Source organism: Trematomus bernacchii, unplaced genomic scaffold (assembly GCF_902827165.1).
Source record: "Trematomus bernacchii unplaced genomic scaffold, fTreBer1.1, whole genome shotgun sequence".
Taxonomy (NCBI): domain Eukaryota; kingdom Metazoa; phylum Chordata; class Actinopteri; order Perciformes; family Nototheniidae; genus Trematomus; species Trematomus bernacchii.
In genome coordinates this window covers 8,833,624-8,857,187 of record NW_022987582.1, presented here as the reverse complement: position 1 = coordinate 8,857,187, position 23,564 = coordinate 8,833,624, and the positions used below count along the sequence as shown (strand labels likewise).

Below are 23,564 nucleotides of genomic sequence, written 5' to 3'. Positions count from 1 at the left end.
TGCATGTAGCAGCTGCGTGTGTGTAAACTGCCCCGCCCCCTCGCAAGCAGGCGGGGGAGAGAGATCTCTCGTCTGGATTGGAGAGATCGAAAATACTAAAAATGACGCATTTTGCAGTCTTTTTGCGTATTAGAAACGGAGTTGGCGACACTAAAACTGCAATATAATGTTTGTGTAGCAATAATACACATGATATATTTTTTAGATGTCTCCAGTACCGATAAAAAGACCGATAACGTCGGAGCTTAACGGTACCACGGTCTTTAATAATTCAGCCCCGGGGCCCGTTTAATACCGGGGCTCGGTACCCATCCCTAATCATGAATCATAAATCCTTTTCAGCACTATCCTGCTTGAGACTTTACAGCAAATATTCTTCACATATGGTGTTCTACTCAATTCATACAATAAAAAAAAAGGTTTTAAATCATTACCTGGAAATATATGTATCTATAAGATAAGAAATCTGAAAGAAACATGGAAACTTTTTGAAAAACGTTGCCTCCAACTTTCAAATCTGATAATGTGCATCTACAAAACACACACACTACACAATTGTTAACTAGTGATGGATTGGCATTTTATTTTCCGCTGCAAAATAATAGATCATTCAAACAAACACTTATGCTTTAGAAAAGAGCCCGCACCAATGTGACGTGTATGAGATTTGTACTTAATGAGCTAGAACATGCAATGTTATACGACATCGCCGCTGAGCCAATAAGCCATAAACACTAAGACAATTATTCAGTTATTTTCTCTACTAAAAAGTTTCATTAAACTGTAACAGGGGGAGTGCACATGTGAACTTGTAAGACACAAGTACAGATAAAAAAAGTAGGCGACCATAGCCGCGTTCACACCGGAGTACTTTTCCCCGTACTTTTCGCGTTTAGTTCCGTTAGTAACCCTTATGTTGCGTTCACACCAAAAAGAGTACTTCAAGCCGGGAACTTTTACCCCCATTTTTTGTGCCTGCTGAGAGATGGTACTTTCCTGGGGGAAAAAAGTGCCCCAGTTCTGATTGGCTGGGCGAATTGCAAACCACGCCCCGTAAAACTCTGAAATGTTTCGTAGAGCCGCCATTTTATTATCCTGGCATTAGCATTATTAGCATTAGCATTCGCCCAGCGCACAAACGCAGAGAGACTAACTTATGGCAACACAAAATAAAACATGGGAGTGGTGGAGATGAGGAGGTGTCGGCGTTCTGGCGATTTACTCGGAAGGCTTCAGTAAAAGCTGCTGGGAGTCCCAGCAGCTTTTACTGAAGCCAGTCCCCAACTCTGGGGACTTCCGGCCGGGGACTCCGGGTGGCAGTATACACCGTGAAGTTGTTTGCGGCCTGCCAGTATACCCAAAGCAGAAGAAGACGAAGTGACGTCAGCGGCTCATTTGCGTAATCTTCCCTCAGGGAACTTATTCCGGTGTGAACGCGATCTGTACTAAATGCCCTGGGGTAATAAATGCCCTGGGGTAATAAGTGCCGGGGCACTAAGTGCCGGCACTAAGTACGGCAAAGTACTTGGTGTGAACGCGACTCATGTCACCAAGTCACAATTGTGGTGAAACTCTATTACTGCAGTTAGGAGAATGACACACCTTGACCTCTAAGTGGTACATGCTGTAATGGTTGTCACAACGTAAAGAGGATGAGTCACTATGGAGGTGAAGCTAAACTTACGTGGGAGAAGAAAAATAGCCTTTGCCCACGCCACATTTTTGCTGAGTTCTGAAACTATAACCAACAAGTGTATCACAAAGTGGAGCAGCTGTTTTTGTGGGCCAGCATGCTTAGTCAGTCTAGGGGTTAATGTGCTGACATAGGCTTACATCTCAAGGGTCCAGCTTTAACATCCCAGGGTGATAAGCCCTGCAGGGAAGCCAAAGGCGAGGCCTGGGATCAACAGAACCCTGGGCTATTTAAAGTAAAGCCTAATTGAAACCGTAGAAACATTTCCCTGAAAAATGGTGGTGGATCATTGGCTGACCGGCTCACCAGACCAAAGATGGATTATAGGAGGACTTTACAGGCTGCAGGCCTCTGTTTGCAACAAATATCATGAGGGTACTGTAAACAGAACAAATTATCCATAAAGGGATAAGGGATGGCAAAGCAAAAGTAACAACATAAAAAGCTTTCAAAATGGTTTTTAATTGAGGCACTACATATTTAGACTACAACTTCCTCCTAGATTTAATAAAAGGTTATTAGGTTCCATTCCGTGAGCCTTTCCAAGGAGTCCAATAAAAATACCTAGAGTGGAAATGGAAATATTAAACTTTTAACCTCAGGTACTTTATGTAGGTCAAACTTGAAATAAAAGGTGTCTTCTGAGTTGCACGTCCAAACATGTGTTGTAAACTTAGGAGTCAGTTAGATTTTTTGACCCGTCTGCCTGCCTGTTGGTGTGGTTTGTCTGTCTCAACTGTCAACCTGTCTCTCTGTTTCGGATAGCATTTCCGTCTGTCTGCCTGTCTCTCTCTTTACCCCTCTGTTTACTTGTCAGCCGTCTAGTGACAGTGACTGCCAACCTCATACATTTCTGTGAGGCGTCTGAACTATATATATATATATATATATATGTCCTTTCCTAAATGGGAAAACATTCTAAATAGTGAGAGTTATTTATAGCGGGCATTAGGGCTGCTCGATTATGGCAAAAATCATAATCAAGATTATTTTGGCCAATATTGATATCACGATTATTAAATATGATTATTCATTGACTTTGAAAACATCCATTTATAGAACTTTAAAAAAAATTAAAATTAAAATTCGAACAGTATGTTTTTAACAGTTGATTACCCTGAACTTTAGGTATAATTCAACTGAAAAACCAATACAATTATAAATTATACATTTATATCTACATTTAAATAAATAATATCAAAATAATAAATACCAATAAAGATCAACAAATATTTTGGAGCGCACTTCCACAACCGCCTAAACATGTATAAATATGATAACTAATGTCACTCACAACCTGTAATGTTTAATTATACTGCTACCCGCAGTGCTCTTATTTTGGTAACCCCTTATCCGGAAACCGGAAATAGCGAGCTAAGACGCTCCAGCTTGACGAGGTTAGTAAAAGTTGACTGTAGGCTAGAGCTGACCGGAGAATAAAGACACGGCAACTAAAGCTTCCTTTGTAACGTGTTTATATGGATTTATTAAACAGACTGCAAGTCACAACACAACCTGGCCGAGAGGGCTTTTAGGGAGGGGCAAAAGCGCACGCGCGGGCAGGATGTATAACGCAAGACAAATTGAGAGTATCATTGCGAAAGGGAATGCAGCAAAATAATAGTTTTATTTTGATTACGCTGTTTTCGTAATCGTTGCAAGCCAAAATTGTAATTGAGATTAAAATACGATTAATTGCACAGCCCTAGCGGGCATCCAGAGACATTCAATTGCTTAGTGTACAAGTAAGTATGATTATGAAGAAAAGGTTGTCAGATTTAAAGGTCCCATGTCATGGCCATTTCTACTGATCATAATTCCATTGTTGAGGTCTACTAGAATAGATTTACATTGTTCAATGTTCCAAAATCACATTGGTTTTCTCATACAGCATCTCTGTATAGTATGTGTACTCACTCTCTGTCCTAAATGACTTGTTGGAGCTCCTGCCCCCTCCTCCCTGAAGGCCCTGACACACCAGGCAGTCACCAGAGAACTCGCCGACACCGACAGTTCCATCGACGAGTTCTCCTTGACCATGTGTCGCACTGGAACACACCGCAAAGACTTCAGCCGAGCACGTACGAACTGTGCATGCGTGAGTGGCAATAACTCTCCTTACCAGCAGGTGGCGGTAGTGTGTATTCGTCATTCAAAATAGGCAACAACCGGAAGACAGAGAAGAAGAACAGACTGCGATATAAACAAACAGCAAATAGCGTGTGCGTTCCATTTTCACTCTCGTCCATCGAAAACATGTTTTAGAATATAAAAATACATGAATGATGAAATGAGCACATAAAGTGCAGACATACTATAAAATCACAGTTAATAGACCTGCATCTGATGATCGCAGTGTTCTGGTGGGTGTGTAGTTTATTGAGTCAGCAATGTAGTAATGTAATAATGGCCACTTCTTGCTAAATTTACATTTCCATGTGATGCTTTTATTCGAGGCGACTCACAATAGGTAAATGAACAGCAGTAGACAGTATCTCATTTACTTAGACACTGTACTTAAGGACAATGTTGAGGTACTTGAGACTAATCCTGCAACTTTATACTGACAAATAAACCGATGAGATGAAAAACCGGACTTGACCAAACAAATCACGGAGCTCTCAGCAGAGGACAGCCGGGGACGCTCCCGCCGATATCAGAGATGTCCCTGCTATGTGTGGGAGGTAAGAGAGGACATTTAAGGGCTATGTTTGATGTCTTTAAGTATCACCTGCTGGGGTTTAGCTGCTGTCCTGTGCCTTTTTAAATTGTTTGTTTACGTCCCTCACTTCCGTTTCGCTTCTCATTTGCTAGCTGAACAGCTGATCAGAGTGGTTTCTTGGCCCGATAGCTTGTGTCCGTATTTTGTGTCGACCGTGAAAGGCCAAATAAGGCGTGTCACGGCCGAGGGTTCGGGACACACCAAATTGACTTTGGGCGACAAGGAACGCGTTGTCGCCAGACAACCGAAGACGGCCTGGTGTGTCAGGGCCTTAAGAGCCCACTGTGCTCTGATGTGTGTTTATGTGTTACAATGGCGTTTGTTAGCAACCAGAAAAGGACACCAGTAATGAGAAACAGATGAGAATGCTGCGTGGGGTCTGGGTGCCGTGTTGGCGGGACGTTGCGGGGCTCGCTGCCCCGCCCTTTGAGGCTCGAGGAGCGGACAGTGTGAGCTGTATTACTGGTGTCGTTTCCTGGTTGCTGCGTGGGGTCTGCGAGACAGTGAGACACAGCGGAACTCAGCCTGAGCACACACACGTGAGTGTGTGGCGAACTGTGAGTGGAGATCCACGGAGCCGCGGCTGAGAAAAGATAAGGCTGAGTGAGTGTGTGTGTGTGAGGAGCTCCACGGATTGGTCCATTTGGACATGGTTACGTCACCATACTCAGGAAGAAAAAAATGGAAAAAGAAAAATCTCCAACGAGGCGTTCTGGGGCAGCATAGACAGGTATTTTCTGTGTTAGAGTTGTACTCGCTACAGGGTGTACTTTGAGGGTTTGTGACTTTGCAGACCGTTTACATGCAGAAAAAGCTACATAACACACAAGGGGACGGGTAATAACCGGAAAAGCATATGATGGGACCTTTAAACCTTCAATCAACTTCAGTGTTACTGAATAAAATCATGCCTTGTGGCTTAGGTATTGAAGGATTATGTAGATTCATGATAGCCATTCTGCCTTCGCCAAAGCTATTACTAGAGTATCTATTTGGAACAATAGAAAAGCTGGATTACCGTGTCTTTATTGTGTAACTTGTTGGATTAGAAGACTTTCAACTCAACCAAATAGGGTTTCCAATGTACAGCATGCATTCTCACTAAGTACGCATGCACGGTAAGATTTGCAGAAGCATTTCCTACCACTAATGTGGACTTACTGATATGGATACGGGTATCATGTGTCTCCGGCCGGAGCCTTCTGGCCAAAAATAGTCAGAGTGATGAGGCATTTATTGTTCAGTGTTTACATGCAGAAATAATGTCTTTTTTTGGATTAAAGGTAAAAACCTAAATATGTTGTGCATGTACGTGCATATAGTCATTGTTAATTCAGACAATTCATGATTTGATTTTCAATTAAACAGATCAAATCTGTAAAAGAAACTCGGCAAAAAACTCTTTACATTTTGGAATAAAGTGATCCTATTTTATAAATGTAGCCTCAAACCCAAACTCAACAGTGCTGAATGGCAGCATCTGTACATCTCATCTGTGCAGCTGTGTCAACTATATTCCCTCTGTATATATTTGTAAAATGTGTTCATCCCAGTCAACTTGCCTTCAGCTGATTGGACTGGACATAGCTTAACACCGGGCTGTTCAGCTCTGCTCAGTCATCTTTGGAATGCAGAGAGCACATTCCTTCCATATAGGGCACTCGGTATAACATGTGCAATATAGCAAGACCTCGAATAGATTGATTTGTGAGCCAGCCAGGGATATGGTGCGTGGTGTTGAAACAAAAGTGAGGAACATATGGCAGAACTGGTGACTGTGTCTGTGCATACATAACACACACTGATTGTAAGCTTCCTACTTAAGTATCATAAGGTCACAAGGGCATTTTTTTATGCTTCTAGGGGTCAGGCCGTGTCAGGAACCAAAGTGTTTTATCTTCTACACCCTGGGGCAGAGGTCCGCACAGGTCTGTTTTTTCTATCTCATAGTGCTCCTGCAGGACTTCCAACGATTATGGCCAGCTCCTGTAGGGAGGCTGATCACTCCCTGGTCCCTTGTGTTCTGTAAAACCCCTCTGCCCCATCTAACAAGGAACATTTGTGCAAACCCTACAGATTTGATTACAGAGAAGCTTTGCTTTTTTATAAGATATGTTGGTACCACTTTACAATAAGACTACCCTTATAAAGGGTTTACGAATAGTTTGTAATTCATCTATTAATTAGGTTGTGAACACTTTATCAATCATGAATAAGCTTTTATAAGACATGAGATAAACAGGGCAACTGTGACCGGTTGCTTGCCAAATAGTGAGCCCACATTTATCTGTACTGCTAAGCTTTATATTGGCTACCTAGCTTACTTCGTCTTCTTCATCAGCCAGCATCCTTGGTATCTGTTGTTCACAGAGTTGATTCTCGCTAAGTAGCCAATATAAGGCTTAGTCATCTGAGCTTGTGTTGACGTATGAAAACTATGTTAGAACTGGTTTATAAATGGTTCTTAATGATTAATAAAGTGTTTACAACCTAATTCATGACCTAATTATAAACCCTTTATGAATCCTTTATAAGGGTAGTCTTATTGTAAAGTGGTACCGATATGTTTATTAGTCTTGATCCAAAAGAAATGCCATTCAAGTCAAGAATGGCAGCTTGAGGCATGGTAAAGGAAAAGTGGATATAACATCATGGGTCATGTCCCTTTTCTAAGATGGTTACTGTAATTTCCTTGGTGCATATCATTTCTTGGCAGGTTGCATATTGCTTACTGGAAGCTGGGTGCATTTACATACAATGCTTAGACTAATCATTCACAGGCCTTCATATTTTAGTATATGACATTTCATCCGTGATAAAGAGGCTGACTGCACAAGATTAAATACGTCCCACGTCTGCCACATTTGTGTTGGCTACTGTGTGATCTGTGGAATCCCACTGCAGCTCGGGCATCACTGAGATAGACAGACAGTACAGCTGGAACAACCTCGACATCACTTATCTTCAGATGGTGTCAAAGGCATCAAGAGAGCCACTGTTACATTTAAGAGGGAGCAGACAGTGTATGTGCATATGATTTGTAGTAGTTTTAAACGTACTACCCTTCATGACTCCTATAAAGTGAGAGTGTGGATAGTTGGAAGTTGGGTTCAATGAGGTATTTATCCATCAACAGTGACTTTCCGACCGGGATTTGAAGCCGTTATCCATGTTTCGCCAAAGTCCCCAGACACTATTTAAAAAACAGGTATTTTAAATCTAAACACAGGGGTTTCTGGTAAATGTTTCTCAACAAGCCAGATGGTTATTTAGCAGGCAGCTGGTGCTTGTATGACCCTCTGCAACTCTAGCTCTAAACTTGATACATTTTAAGTCCGAAACCCAGAGCCAGAAGAGAGCCGTCTGTCATCTCAATAGACCAATCACAGGTGAAATGAGTCGTGAAGGAGGATACAGGATAGCTGAGGGACGGAACAGCGCATGTCAATCACATGGTGTTTAACTACATGACTTGAAAAAAAAGAAGACACATTTAAATGATGCTTTACTCAATCATTAGTATATAGTTAGCAATAGTTCAAATTTATGATTTGAAGACACCCTTGTGGTGGGAATTATTCCATGAATGCAATTCCCATGAGCTCTATGGAGCGTTTTAGTATCTATTAGCTAAGAGTTTGGTAAATACAGCCTAAAGGCAACTTACTGTTTGAATTCACGCTCTACGCTGCCAGTCCCTGACACTGTTCACGACCCTCTCTTCAGTACCACACCTGTCAATATCCCTTCGAACTGATTCCCACTGATAACCAATGGTGCGCTTTAACCAAATAGCTACCTCCCTCTCCCCCCCGACCCCCATCCTCAGCCAGCACTGCTCCAGTCGAGAACATAAACAGCGTCTCAATTCAAGAAAGGGCACAGATCCAACTCTGTGTCTGGGGACTTGTGGAGAGCCCATTGAAGTGAATGTACTGACCGTAACCCAACCCCTGGGAGGGGAGGTCAATTATTCTACTGTATCTGTTTAAAATAACCGAACAGCTTAAGTGAGAATATTTAGCCGGACGCTGTGAGTTATCAAAACGTCCTACTGCGAGGCGACCTATAGATTCTCTGGGCTGGTGATTCCCCCTCAGACTCCCACCAGTCCTCACCTAGGCAGCCTTTAAAATGTATATATGCAAATGTATTAGATTACACCACTGAACAACTGGACAGAATTAGGTCTTCATACAACTAAATAAACAGTTTAAAAATAGTCAAATCATTTGAATTCACTGTAGGCACTTCATGGTCTTACACTAACCAACAACCCTGACCACGGCTCAAAACTATTGTTCTTCCAAGCAACTATAAAAGGAGGATTGCAAATAATTCCAGATAGGAACTTTCAAAATTCTCATATGAGGTTACAAGAGTTTAAGATTTTGTTTGGTTGTGTGGGCTGGCTGTTCTTTCTACAGCAATACCGCGATGAAAAATGGGAGCGAGAGTTGAACAGAGCATCTCTGTATTCTGTTTTAATCAGCAGATTAGATGGTAGTCACTCCTCACTGGATGTGCTTGTTGCACATGTTGATTAGTCATTAATTGTCAGCTTTCATTATTTGAGAGCAGCAGCGTAAAGTGGGGCTATAAGAGAGGGCCTGATGTCATGCCGGGGGAGGCTGAATAGCACCAGTCTATGGGAGAAAGGCCTTTTGGAAAAGTGGACAGTTCCTAATTGGATGAGGATTTCATTGGGCTGCCTGGGAGAACTGGTCTTATGCAATGGCATAGAATGATGAATGAACGGAGCTTGGGACCAATTGTTCTTGTGCACAAGTAATGGTGGTCCGGAGGGCTGCATTAGATGGATATGCCTTCTCATGATGCCATCTTTACTACAACTGTTGGTAGCACATATTGTATTTAAATGACTGATGCTGTAAAATGCACAAAACTGTTGCATTTGTGCTACACACAGCAAAATGGCGGGTCGCCCTACATCTTGCCCAAAAAGTAGCACTTGAACACATCGCAAAGGATACAGACAAAGGCCAACTAGCCATATGTTCTGCAAATAACTCCATACAAACAGGTCACAATAGTCCATATTAGTCATTCAAAAACGGTAACTTTTTCTAAGAATGCAGATGAATAAATGCATTTTCCCTTCTTACTTTAGTGGTTTGCCCAACACGGGTCACCTGGGCCTTAAGACCTCATTTTAAGCACCATAACACTGTGTTGTGGTATTGCATCATTAACATCTAAAACAAGAGGAAGTGTCAAACCCAAATAAAAGTGACCTTGTAGATAACCATTTAACTAGTATCAGAAGTTCTATGTGACCACTTGGTACAGGGGACCAGGATTTATTTTACGTACTTACTCTTAGGAATGCTAACAAACTTGGCTGGCTGAAAAAAAACATATTTAGAAGGACTGAATGAAAGTCCTATTCCTAAGCACCAAAGTTCACTACACTAATCCCTTATTGCTTCTAAGTCTGAGTATAATACCAGAAAACCAGAGGGAAGAAAAATGCCATTATGTATGACAAAATAAGTGCATACATGGTGTGTGATTAAGTGATTGTAAGAGGGAATCAGAATGAGGTTTAGGACAGTGCTACAACTCAAGAAAATAAATGGCTGTGTTCCTGAAGTGGGAATTTTTCTAGGGGGGAAAAGCCCCTTGTGTTTTTAATCATACGGTATCAGATCTAGCAAAGCCAACTAACCATGGTTTGTTTTGATTTTGCATTGCAGATTCCAGCTGGTATATGGTACAATAGGAATAGGGGCAAAAAGTGTGTACATATGTGCTAAAGAGATAATTTGGTCTGGCACATCACTGTGTGTCCACACCACATTACCTGCACCCACACGAGCATGTGCTCCCTCAGGTGTTCTGTTACTTACAGAATGGAGGCAACATTCCTGCCTCTCACACAGGCTGGTGTTTCAGCCACATTTGGTCCAACAACAGACTGAGAAACCCAACCCACTGTACACTTCAGTGGTCAAACAAGCAAGCATTCGCATCACCTTAGGTCACAAGTGGAAAGCGGTGAGAATTGGGTATGTATAGGTCCATATTTACAGTATGGAGGAGGAGGGGGAAGAATAATACCACAACATTTTTCATCTGGCAAAGCTTTAGATTCTTAGAAATGACTCCTTACAAAGCAAAACACGTTTACTCAGCAGTTATAATGGAGAAACCAAGGACATAAAACAGTAATTGGGCTCTAATGTCAATATGGACACATGAGTCTTAAGGACTGTTAACTTGTGGAATCAAGTTGCTTTTCTTTTAGATCCAGGCAGAAAGAGTCGACAGACATGAACTGTGCTGAGGTCCCCCCAGCAGGCTTGGGTTGATTGTGTCATGACATCAGGGAGGGGGTATTAACAGTGCATAAGCCTAGACTAACCAGTGCTGAATGACTGCTGGTTGACGCAAGACCCAATGGAATGCTGCCTGGAGCACGACCACAAGCTCTTATACCACCAATACCAGCTAATAGGATACCGCTGCCCCTTTTCCCCATGGATGGCAGCTGAAACTATAAGCATACACTCAAGGGAAAGCTGGGCAAACAATCTTATCTGCACTTGTATATCAATAAAAGGACTTGTTTTTCAAGTGAAGCTCAGGTTTTTGGTTATGGTTACGCAACATTTCTGTGGGTATCACTGCCAAGCACAAAGTAATTCAAATCAAACAACAAATGGATTATGCATTTTAGATTCTTAAGAGTTTCTCAAAATACGAAAGACACAGGTCTGTATCCTAGAGCAAGTTGAGTATAGCTTATTGTAAGTATAATTATGTGCAATATGTGCAGTCAGCAGCCTTTGGCAGCCTGTAGTCTCGCAGAGTTCATGCCCCGTCATGCCTGTGCTTACTGAGCATAGACTTGAAATAGCAGGACTGGTGCTGAGGGGGTGAAAGAAACCGCAGTAAGAGCGGTTGCCATGTGCACAGAGATGTGACCACAACATAATTAAATGAAAGAAGGCAGGAAATAATGGCCAGGGGTAAAGAAAAAGAGAAATCTTCTTTGGCTATGAATGGGAGAGTGTCAAAAAAGACATGCTTGAAAAGACAACTAACATGTTTTAGACTGTATGCTGCATTCAGAGGGCCGTGCAGTTTGTGTATCTACAGGTTCCAGTGCAGGTTGCCAGGTTGAGTGGAATATCAGTGGTTGGTCAGATTGTGTGTTAGGCTTTAGTGACTCCAGAAAGGTTGCTGACTGAGCTTTGCTTGTCTTTACTCTGAAAAGTTTTGATGAGGTTACATTAAAGGTCCCATGACATGGCCATTTCTACTGATCATAATTCCATTGTTGAGGTCTACTAGAATAGATTTCCATTGTGCAATTTTCCAAACTCACATTGGTTTCTCATACAGCATCTCTGTATAGTATGTGTATTCACTCTCTGTCCTAAACGGCTTGTTGGAGCTCCTGCCCCCCCCCCTTCCGTTACAGCGGAACATCAGTGATTATGTGTTACAATGGCGTTAGCAACCAGAAAATGACACCAGTAATGACATACAGATGAGAATGCTGCGTGGGTTCTGAGTGCTGTGTTGGCGGGACGTTGCGAGGCTCGCTGCTGCGAGGAGCGGACAGTGTGAGCTGGCTTACTGGTGTGGTTTCCTGGTTGCTGCGTGGGGTCGGCGAGACACCGCGAGACACAGCGAAACCCAGCCCGAGCACACACACACACACACCCGCAGCCAACCTGGCTGTGAGTCTGTGTGTGTGCTCACACACAGACTCACAGACTCACAGCCTCGTCGCGTCCCGCCGTCTCAGGCTGAGAAATCCGCGGAGCTGCAGCTGAGAAAAGATTGAGTGTGTGTGAGGAAGTAACGTAACGGCTCCGCGGACGTAACGTAACGGCTCCGCGGATTGGTCCATTTGGGTATGGTGGCGTAACCATACCCAAATGGACCAATCGGCGGAGCCGTTACGTTACGTCCCTCAGGAAGAAAAAAATGAAAAATCTCTAACGAGGCGTTCTGCGGCAGCACACACAGGTATTTTCTGTGTTAGAGTTTTACTCGCTACAGGGTGTACTTTGAGGGTTTTTGACTCTGCAGACCGTTTACATGCAGAAAAAGCTACATAACACACAAGGGGACGGGTAATAACCGGAAAAGCATGTCATGGGACCTTTAAGGTATACAGAGTTTTAATTAACCAAATAGTAATTAAGGCAGTATGTATTTAATGTCTACATGGACTCAAAACCACCAGACACTCTTTGACAAGATAATGTTATCTCAGCATTTCAACAATTTTTTCCCAAGAAAGTTTACTCTGACAGGACAGATTTGGGATGCATTACTTACAAAGTCTTAGCATGTATATCAGTCCCTATGTTCTTCCTTCATCCGCAACTCCACATTTTCAATGAGAAACCTGATCTGCATTCAAAACCTACAGGCCAACATCGATAGTTCCCAGAATCATAAATCCGGTTGGTTATGCAACTTTCTGCAGAAGCTGCATGCAGCCAATAAAGAAATTGATTTGGAAGAATGCCTAAAAGACAGGACGGATTAAATCTTAGATCTATGAATAGGGATGGGTATCGTTAAGGTTTTAACGGTACTACTACTTTTATCGATACCGCTTATCGGTCCGGTCTTTTAACGGTACTCTTATCGGTTCTTTTGGAGAGAAAAATTAGGTAAACTAACTATTAGGGCTGTCAAGTTAACGCGTTAATAACGCGTTAACGCAAAAAAAAATTAACGCCACTAATTATTTTAACGCGATTAACGCATGTGTATTTTTTGTCCTCGGCCGCCGTAGTTTCAGAGCGCATCGAGTTTAAAATACCATCTACAAGCTGATGCTGACAGCCCCGCTCCTGCTGCCCGCTTGTGGCAGACCACACTTCCACGCTCACCGGCAGGCCCGGACTGGCCATCGGGAGGGTGTGTGTATGTGTGGCGCGAGCGAAGCACACCTTACGTGTTGTTGTTAGCGTCTGGTGCTAGCTAGCTGAGCTAACGGATATAGGAGCTGTTTCAATGAAAACAGAGGAGCGACATTTCGCCGACAACTGCGCCGAGCACTTGACTTTATGCAGGTAGCCAGACAGCACACTCAGCACAGATAGTGCGCGCAACACAGCTCATACACACAGGCATATATGCCTTGAGCTGCACATAGCTCCAACAATCCATCACAGTGTCTCCACACACACACACACACACACACACACACACACACACACACACACACACACACACACACACACACACACACACACACACACACACACACACACACACACACACACACACACACACACACACACACACACACACACACACACACACACACACACACACACACACACACACACACACACACACACACACACACACACACACACACACACACACACACACACACACACACACACACACACACACACACACACACACACACACAGTATTGTATTATTGTATGAGAGAGGTTCTAGGTTGAATTGAGGCGAATATTTGTAATGTTCAGAGGTTGTTGTGTTTAATATTCATGAGAATATTTGTCATTGTTCAAATGATAATAAACAAACATATAAAGCATAGTTGTACACTCATATGTTGATAAGAGTATTAAAAACTTGAAAAATATCCCTCTAAGGTACATTTAGAACAGATAAAAAATGTGCGATTAATTTGCGATTAATCGCGATTAACTATGGACAATCATGCGATTAATCGCGATTAAATATTTTAATCGACTGACAGCCCTACTAACTATATGTTGTATGTCAGGGACTACGGATGGAAATTAGCTCAAAGCTAAAATCCGGCATATTTACACTTGAAGCATTATTTGTCTAAAGTGTTCATTAATGTGCATTGTCCCTATTCAAATAAACAATTAAATGAAAATTAACAAATTGTGAACAAAACTAACATTGCTTTTTATTTAAATGAAATACATAATATTTCACATCAACAGAAACAACAACGTTTTAACAAATCATTTAAATAATCTGATGACAGAACTGTGAACAGAATGGCTGAAACTTTAACAAACTAAATAACTCAGTTCCCTCTAATCATTAACCCATGTTTGAATCATTGAGTTAGCTCCGTGTGTTGCTGCTAGCATACATAATATACCTGACGTGGAAACGTTACTCGTGGATGGGGCTACAGAGCTACTAGAGAGACAGTCGAACCCGGTGCATTTCTCCGTCTGAACGTGGTGCACTTTTGCAAGATGTTTAGACAAATTGCTCATGTTACCGCCCTGACATGCTAAACTCTTATTGCACTTTAGGCAACGAGCGAGACGGGTAAAGTTTAACCACACCTCGGAGCGCGTTCTCTCCGCCATCTCCTCCGTGTGTGTGTGTTGCTGCATGTAGCAGCTGCGTGTGTGTAAACTGCCCCGCCCCCTCGCACACAGGCGGGGGAGAGAGAGCTCTCGTCTGGATTGGAGAGATCGAAAATACAAAAAATTACGCATTTTGCAGTCTTTTTGCGTATTAGAAACGGCGTTGGCGACACTAAAACTGCAATATAATGTTTGTGTAGCAATAATACTCATGACATATTTTTTAGATGTCTCCAGTAGGCTACCGATAAAAAGACCGATAACGTCGGAGCTTAACGGTACCACGGTCTTTAATAATTCAGCCCCGGGGCCCGTTTAATACCGGGGCTCGGTACCCATCCGTATCTATGAAGGGTTGCTTTGTCGAGACTTTTACATATAAAGTTGGTCTAGATCAGCGGTTTTCAAAGTGTGAGGCGCACCTCCCTGGGGGGGCGCCAGAGAGCTTCAGGGGAGGCGCAGCGTGAGAAAGAAATAACGAGAAGAAGATGAGTAAAGTGTCACTTGCACACTTTTGGCTGTCTATGGAGACCGAGTTCCCCCACCTCGCCAAAAAGGCTGTAAAAGTGCTCATTCCCTTCACCTCCACCTACCTGTGTGAGTGCGGGTTTTCCGCATTGACTTTGATCAAAAGCAAGTACCGGTCAAGGCTGCAGCCAGAGGATGATCTGCGTTTATTCCTGCCTACATTGCATCCTCGCCAGAGTCCTGCACGGGTCTGATTTTCAAGACCCGCTCCCGCCCCATACCCGCGACGTGCAATACCGAACCCGCCCCGCTACCCACACATATTGCCAATTAGTTCCGCAAACCGACCCGACCCGTCGGCACAAGATCCGCAAACCGATCCGAACCCGCATATCCTATGAGCAGTGAAAACGTGCAATTATTAACACACGCAGTTGCGTATTTGGCTCAAAAAGCGTGGGATGTTGGTTATTTTCTCCATCTAGGATGACACCAAAAGCCTCCCAGACGTTGGATTTCGCTCTTGAGGAAGAGTTATTTACTGTATTCTCCGCTAGAGAGCTTCACCTCAGCCATTTCGAATGTGGCGCGCTCAGCAGCAGACTGAGGCGGTGCAGATGTTATGATTATGCGCGGTCCCGCGGGGGAGAGGTCTGAGGAATCTTTAAACATTAAATTAAATTATTATTATTTAAATATATTTATTATGCAACACCCGCGACCCGACCCGCATCTTCTTTGTTTTACCCAGAACCGAACCCGGAAAAAAATGTTTGAAAAAATACCACCCGCGAATCACTTTTTTTGCGGGTCACCCGTTGAGTACCCGACCCGATGCAGGACTCTCCCCGCATCATCCGCCTGTGCGCATCCAAGATGCAGACTCATCGTTCCCACTAAAGTAGGGGTGAGTGTAATAAGGAGGCAAAGTTGACGTTCAGTGTGTTGCCGGGAGCATATAAGGATTTATCCACGATGTTGAAAATGTTACAATTTTTTTTAATTTTTTTTAAAAACATAAAGAGAAAAAGGTTTAAAAAAGTTATTGTTTAATGTTTTAAGGAGGTTTTAAGGAGGTACTCAGCCAATCAAATCGGTGCAGTCGGTGAGTAATTTCAAATGGCGTGCTCAAAAAAGAGAAAGGTAGACAGCGAAAACAGAGCATTTAATGAAATGTTCTCTTACTGGACCTCTTTGAAATGCAATTGAATACCCCTGCATTATAGCAACAACAACAATAATAATAATAATAATAGCAATAATAATTGGGAGGGGGGGTGCGGCTGTTCTTATGTTCTCTGAGGGGAGGCTCACCTTCCCACACTTTGAAAACCCCTGGTCTAGATAATGATCAGACTTGCTCTCATACACGTACCCTTTCTATTGGTGTTACCATCATTGAACATAAGTTTTTCAATTATTGTTGAAAATACATTTTTTTATTTTGACTTGATATGAGATTACATTACATTACATTACATGTTACTTGTTATACGCTTTTATCCAAAGCGACTTACATACTCAATACTGTGGGCAATCCCCACAGGAGCAATTTGGGGTGAAGTGTCTTGCCCAGGGAAACAACGACATGCTGTGGGGTTTGAACCTGTGCTCCCCTGATCCGAACACCAACGCACTAATCCACTGCACCACACGCCTCCTACCTCCAGTTATCATTTAAAACAATCTAACAATAAACTAGTGGTGCACTTACAGAATGCATTTACAGCATTTGTCTGAGTGACAGCTTGAAGGGAGATAAGTATGCAAGAGATTCCTAAATATGTTCACATCAAACCCACTTCAGTTTGATAAGACTTCCCAACACACTCCCTCTGGGAGCGCTCTTGAACTTATATTCATTCAGTACTCCAGAGCTGCTTAACAAGTGCACTGATAACACTTGTTATAGTCAGTTCAGTAATTACAAACATCTAGTTATTGCATTTCTGTGCTCGCTCCAAAAACTGAAAACCTCTCAGTTCCTCACTTTACCAGGATCCCCTGGAACCCACCCAAGGACCCCCTGTGGGACCCTGGAGCCCACTTTGGAAACCACTGCAGTAGGGCTACATGAGTAACCCAGGGAAAACGCCTCTTTCTCCCCCTCCCCGCCCCCAAAGCAAATGCTGCCAAAAGGATAAGGCGATAAGACGAGACTGGCGAAACTCTCACAGAATTGAGTCTGTGAAGGGGTCGGGTGGGGGTGGGGGTGGTGGTGAGGGTGTGGGTCAACGCGGGGGGGTAGAAAGTAGGCTATGGGCCACTGTAGGGTAACTGCTGTTACGCAATCGTAAACAAGGCAGGGATCAAAATAGTGTTGCCCATGCCATGAGACGCTCGAATCACAGTAACGGTTGAGAACGGTTGAGAAAGGTGCAGCAAGGTGCACGAGACTCAGAACTAACCCCGGAACAGTGCACGGTGGAAGTTTCCCACTAGAAAATATAGAGTAGAATGAATATTGCTGAATGCAACAGCCTGACCCGATGAATAAACTTGTTTCCAAAGTTCAATAACTGGCCGCTACGTTGTCAGCGAGAAGGGCACGGACCGGTCCCGCGAGGCGGTTAACGCACAGTGCGCACATGTGTTCCGACCCGCAAAACATAATCACAACAGCATATTAAACTTTTATTACACGCGCTAACTGCCAACTCCCCGCGGACTTTTTATGCCCACCCCCCAACAAGAGACATGGGAACAGCGTCTTCATCCGGTAACATGCACTCACCTTAGAACCAGAGGCAGGCTACGACCCTCAGAGACGAACACGGAGTGGCAGTCAGGAGAAGAAGGGACACTCGGCGGCGTTGGATCAGGCCACGGTGGTCAACATTCCCGGACTGGACAGATAGACAGAGGCTGGAGGAAGTGGAGAAGGTGGAGGAGGAGGCGAAAACAGTGGCCGCAAAGACTGCAGGCAACTCATACAGTCGGGCGGGGAGCGCACACACACACACACACACACACACGCATACGCGCACAAAAACACGCACACACACGCATACGCGCACAAAAACACGCACACACAAGCTCTCAAACAACTCCTCCCCCTTAGAACAGACCACGCCCACAAGTGAGGTGATTAATGCGGCGTTCAAGTCTCATGGGAATAAGGGCGTGTTCAGAGGATTCTGCTGTTTTTTCAAGAGCTCAGTTCAGTGTGTGCTGTTCATATAGTAGCCTATCTGTACCTTTAAAGTGAAATAAAGCGAATTAAAGAGGGCGTTACCTACTCTATAAGAATATATATTTTACCAGGTTGTTATATATTCAAGTTGTCCATATAAAACCGATACCAAATATTTTTTAAGGAAGACAAGCAGTTGCTCAATAGAAAATTGTTCTTCTCTTACCTTTCTCCTAAATCAAGTTGTTGCATAACTTCATGTTCATGGAAAACATAATACAACTAACTTTCCTCTAAATCTTACTGGTATTTAGAAATTATATTGATAGAATTGGTGACAATGATTATAGGCCTACTAATTTACCTCGCAGTTCTCATTCGCTTTGAAGATAAACACCCTTTAAAATATGCTAAGAATACTTTAACAGCCCTAACACAATTAGCATAAAAACATTGGTTCAATTCATACTTCAGTTTCTTATACTTTGCAGTTTTAGGCAACAGGTTATTTTAAATACACTTTTATGTAAGAAATGAAACCCATTGAACATTAATGTTGAGTCATACAACAAACATAAGCAACATTAATGGCTTGACTTTGGTCGGCCCAGGTTTAAATAAGGTTAAATAGGGGGGTTTTGAGGAATATCTAGGTAAGATGGTAGTGTTTATATGCACACTGTTGTTTACTGAGGACCATGTAAAGAAAAATTAAACAAACTTTAATTCAGCTTCAGCCTTTCATAAAAACAGGGTAATAGTATTTGTTAAGCTTAATAAGGGCTAAGGTTACTGTATTGTAAGCTCAGTGGTTAAGATTATTACCATAAGATACTTTAAGGACATCAATGGTAAACCAAAGTAGTCCCATGGTAATAATGCCCTGCTCTGACGTGCACAATCACAAAACACTGAAGTATGCATATTGCACAACTGGGGGTCAAATCTCATTGCACCAGAGTAACCTTGGAGCACTGTTGTACTTCTGAGCCTTGTGAGGATATTGCATAAGACATTCTGATGTGTATATGACTGACAGCAACAGGTGTACATTCACCTCGTGGGTTATTGTAATTTAAACTGGAGAAACATAAAACATGTAGGAGGAGTGACATGCACCAGCTTGAATTGAAGCCCACAGCAGAGTCAGATAAAGCTCAGTCTCAGGCAGAAATAAAAACATGGAGAACTAGCGTTTACTTTGTTTCCATATTTCATGTGATATTTCAGACTTGGGTAAGCTTAAATGATGTGAACACACCATGGGAATCTGAAGTGCAAAAGGTCATCAGTCCTGTGTGTATGCATCTGGTTTAAGAATAACAAGGGGCTCACACTGTGTCCCATCAGTGTTAACATGCACTCAAAGAGCACACATTGTGCAGTCATTGCATCACAGACATACAAACACATTATCACATCACTCATATTCAGTGTGCCACCATGCAACAAAGCATTCTTCCTGCGGGACTGCACTGGGGCATAAACTAAACACACATTATGTTGATTTCCCCTCATCAGACATTCAGCATCACACATAGGCCTTTTGTTAAAATTGATTGATCAGATATATATTAGACTACTTAACATCGGAAAACAAAGTCAAAACAAACCCCTGCTGATGATCGATCTCACTGTCTCCATCACTCATAAGTCAACTTTAACAAAGCTGAGTAATAGAAGTCAAGGCAGTGAGGGAAAGGCTTTCACTAAAGTGGATTGCCTTAAGCCCTACATGTAAAACTGTTATGGCAACACACTTACCAACATGTCTATAAAGGCGTAACCAAAGCCAAACCTAAATTGTATAACTGCTGCTGTCTTATGTGGTGTGATTTTCTGGTAATTCTTGAATTAGAGCTTGTTTACGTTGTCGGTAGCTTAAAATGTTTTGGAACCGTATGTTTCAACACACGTACAGACTCACGACAAAAATATCACTCACACCCACAGGGAGACAAGAAACCACACGATTTGTAAAGTAGATCAACTGCAGAATTTTGACCCACAAAAGAAGAGCCTGTGGTCCTTTGCAGGTATTTACAGCCAAGATCACTCTTACAAACTCTCAGACATATTCCACTGCTACGACAGTACCCAGTAAATGACCAGTCGCCCTTCATTGGTATCTAAAAATCCCACCATTTACATTTTACCTGGTTACATCTTTGCCACGAAAAGGGGATATTTATTCAAAGAGCATTTGTTTATAATTAAAGACTTGAAATTGCCCCACCAATATGTGTATCCACTGTGTTTACGTGTGATTGCACAGCTAATGTGGATATTGGCATCATTCTAAGGGAAGGAAGAAAGGCACAATGACTAGTGTTTCAGGAATCAGGAATAGAGGTTAGGTTGAAGTTCTGCGAAAGTGTGATGAGTCAGGGTCATGAGCGGCTGACTGGAATAGCTCCTCTGTATTGTGGTAAAGAGAAAGAGAGTTTACAATATATACATATTTGCTGCAAAAGGCTCAGGCACATTGGAATGACGCTAAAAAGAAAGGCACATTTTTAATGTAGAAAGATAAAATACAGGAATATCAGGTGCAAGTCACTTTGGAGTTGATTGCAAAATTATTTATTGAATCAAAAAGCAGGGCAGACAAAAATAAACGTCTATATAAATGTGCACTTAAAACTTAAAAAGCAATAGCTTATAAAATGTTCACACTATCAGTGAAATAGCTCTCTATTGAGGATTTGTATCAAATATTTTACGGTGATTCTCGTGTACAAAATATACAATGCTACAATGTGCTTTAGGCTATTGCGTGAATGAAATAATCCCTTCTAGTTAGTGAAAAAAGAAATATATCTCAAGGTTTTCCCTCTCAGGGAAAAACAGGTGAGCATGAATTAAAATTAATCTCTATAAAACTAGGACTCCCTTTACTCAGATTTCTCACAATCCACAGCAGCAAGCATTTATACCTGAATATGAATGCTCTAGGTTTCTCATAGCCATCATAGCTACTCCACACTGTAAACTTATAATGGAACACAATGGAATGCAACACCATGTGCCTAAATTAAGGCAACCTAAACTACTGCCTTCCTACAGCTTTCCTACGACCAATCGCCATAGTAACTTGTTGGTTAGTTAACTTATATCTTTGCTCATGGTGACATCCACCATTGATATCTTTCCATAACAGTGCTTCAAAAATGTTGACATTTTAAGGAAAGAAAAGGTTCATCTTAATTTCTCAAATAGATCTAACATCAAAGGCACGGTCAGTTGTATCGCTACTGTACAAGTATATGTTTCTGCAGGCCACTCACGCATTACAATGTCTTTTAAACAGCAGCACAAAATGATGATTAGAAGCTAAATTAGAAGTATATTTAGATAAAAGGCACAAATCAGTCATCACCATCTTTTTCTTTCTCAGAGCCAAGAAATGCAGAAGTTGGCATACTGTATGGACCAGATCTGGTTAAAATATACTTTTAAACAAAAAAATCAAACATCAATGGATATATCCATTATTTTTGAAAATGCACTTAAGTTTTCAGTTTTTGTAATTTGTTAGACAAATAATAAGTAGTTGAAATCTGGAAAATCAGCAGATTCAACTTATTGCACCCTATATAGAATATTTAAAGCAAACATCATATACATAACACTGAGTGAGCAACAGTTTAAGGCATCCATAACTTAACTGAGGGGAAAAAATCAAGGAAAAAATAAAATAAAATCATAAACCATTTAAATCTGCTTTCATTGGCACACACTTTGTACAACATTCCAGTTAAGACTACTGAATTCAAGTACAGATGGCAAGATATGTTTAGGAACTGCGAAATGTTGTAAAGATGGACATGAACTCTCTCCAGCAGGCTATTGTTAAAAGCTAACTGATAGAACTGATATTATACATGGAATTAACTGCAATCCTTTCACCTGTGACACAATTATCAGAGAGATCGTATTGGTTTGGCTACTAAGAACCACTTTCACAACATAAATACATATTAGTAGTATTTAAATATTCTCCTTTCATACAAAATCTTTTAAGCATAAGGCCCTGGTTGGTTGTCAGAGGTGCGAAACCCTTTATGAACAAACGATCATATCTAGGTGGCATGTAAAAACCATTCTTTCTTTCTTATTTTTTATATTGGAATTTGTGTCACGCCTTTGATAAGGTTCCCCACAACTTTCAAAAAGCATCCACTCAAAATGTGACTCAAGTTTTCCAAAAGTCTTTTGCAAAAGCACAATGGCAAAACAATAACGACCTGAAACGATATATTAATAGCGTTAATATGTCCTTTGTTACGGTGGTGTGGGCGTCCCCTCCTATGGCTGAGGGAGTGTTGAGGAGGTTGTCTGGATTGTTCCCAGTCTGCCATTCACTTGGACTGTCTTTCTGGGTGCAGCGACCTAGTTAAAAGGAACACAAGTCATGTTTGTAATTCTCCACTTTGGTGGTAAAAGTTCATGTATGCAAAACATAGAAAAAATGCCTTAACTAAAGAAAGTTTTATATGTACTTTTTTTTAGCTCAAGTCTGAATGTGGTGAAAATTATTTACCTTTCGTCTGACTAAAACAATGCAAATATTAATGAGAAAACGTTCAGTCAACTCTACTTTTACACAGCTCCTGACCTGAAATTCAACTTTATCTACTTTAAAATATTCATACAGCAGTACAGTAGGGCTGTCAGTAGAATCTGTGAATGTGTTACTATGTGCGATTAGTTTCCAGATTCCCTGCTGCTGCACCGCAGGAGAGCTTTGTTCTGCCAGTGGTGTCTTTGAACGTTGCAAGACGTGAGAAACCAGACCGAAAGATGTGAGAAGAAAGAGGACACTAGTTCATATCATAGGCCTTTTTTCTTCTGTGTGTCTGGCTTTCTTGTCTCTGTCTGTCTCCCTCCTTTCTTCTTTGATAAGAGGCTCTATGGGTGAAATTAAGCTGCCTTGTCCACCAAGACTCATTAAAAGAAAAATGGAATCTTTACGATATTCATCATTTGCTGTGCTAATGCTAAATTTCAATCTCTTTGTTTTATTTTTTATTTCTTCACTAGTTTATATATTCCCCTAACTTTTATGCAGACAGAACTGAGATTTTGAAGCCAGCAGCCTCTGGTAATATTTGATCAGATGTGACGTGTGTGATATTTAAGAGAGTCTCTATATGCAGAGTAGATAAAGGATGTAACAACTTTCCCTCTGTGGTGTAAATGTATGCTTTTGTTTCCCGTT

The 23,564-nt window shown here is 41.9% G+C and overlaps 2 protein-coding genes across 7 annotated transcripts in view; both read right to left on the bottom strand.

The window, feature by feature from the left end:
* The window catches only part of LOC117480092 (growth factor receptor-bound protein 10-like), a 67,895-nt gene extending 49,739 nt beyond the window's left edge, over window positions 1-18,156 (bottom strand). For both annotated transcript variants that reach the window (XM_034127268.1, XM_034127269.1), the window contains exon 1: window positions 17,945-18,156. The gene's annotated coding sequence lies outside the window, so the exon portion shown is untranslated. The remainder of the gene's footprint in view (window positions 1-17,944) is intronic.
* Window positions 18,157-20,913: 2,757 nt separating this feature from the next.
* Window positions 20,914-23,564, bottom strand: part of cobl (cordon-bleu WH2 repeat protein) — a 52,460-nt gene continuing 49,809 nt past the window's right edge. For 4 of the 5 annotated variants that reach the window (XM_034127770.1, XM_034127768.1, XM_034127767.1 and 1 more), the window contains one exon: window positions 22,514-22,735. In XM_034127770.1, coding sequence (XP_033983661.1) covers window positions 22,652-22,735 — 84 coding nt within the window. In that variant the 3' untranslated portion in view covers window positions 22,514-22,651. Of the gene's footprint in view, window positions 22,736-23,564 lie in introns of all 5 variants that reach the window. The other variant, XM_034127765.1, reaches the window with a different exon arrangement.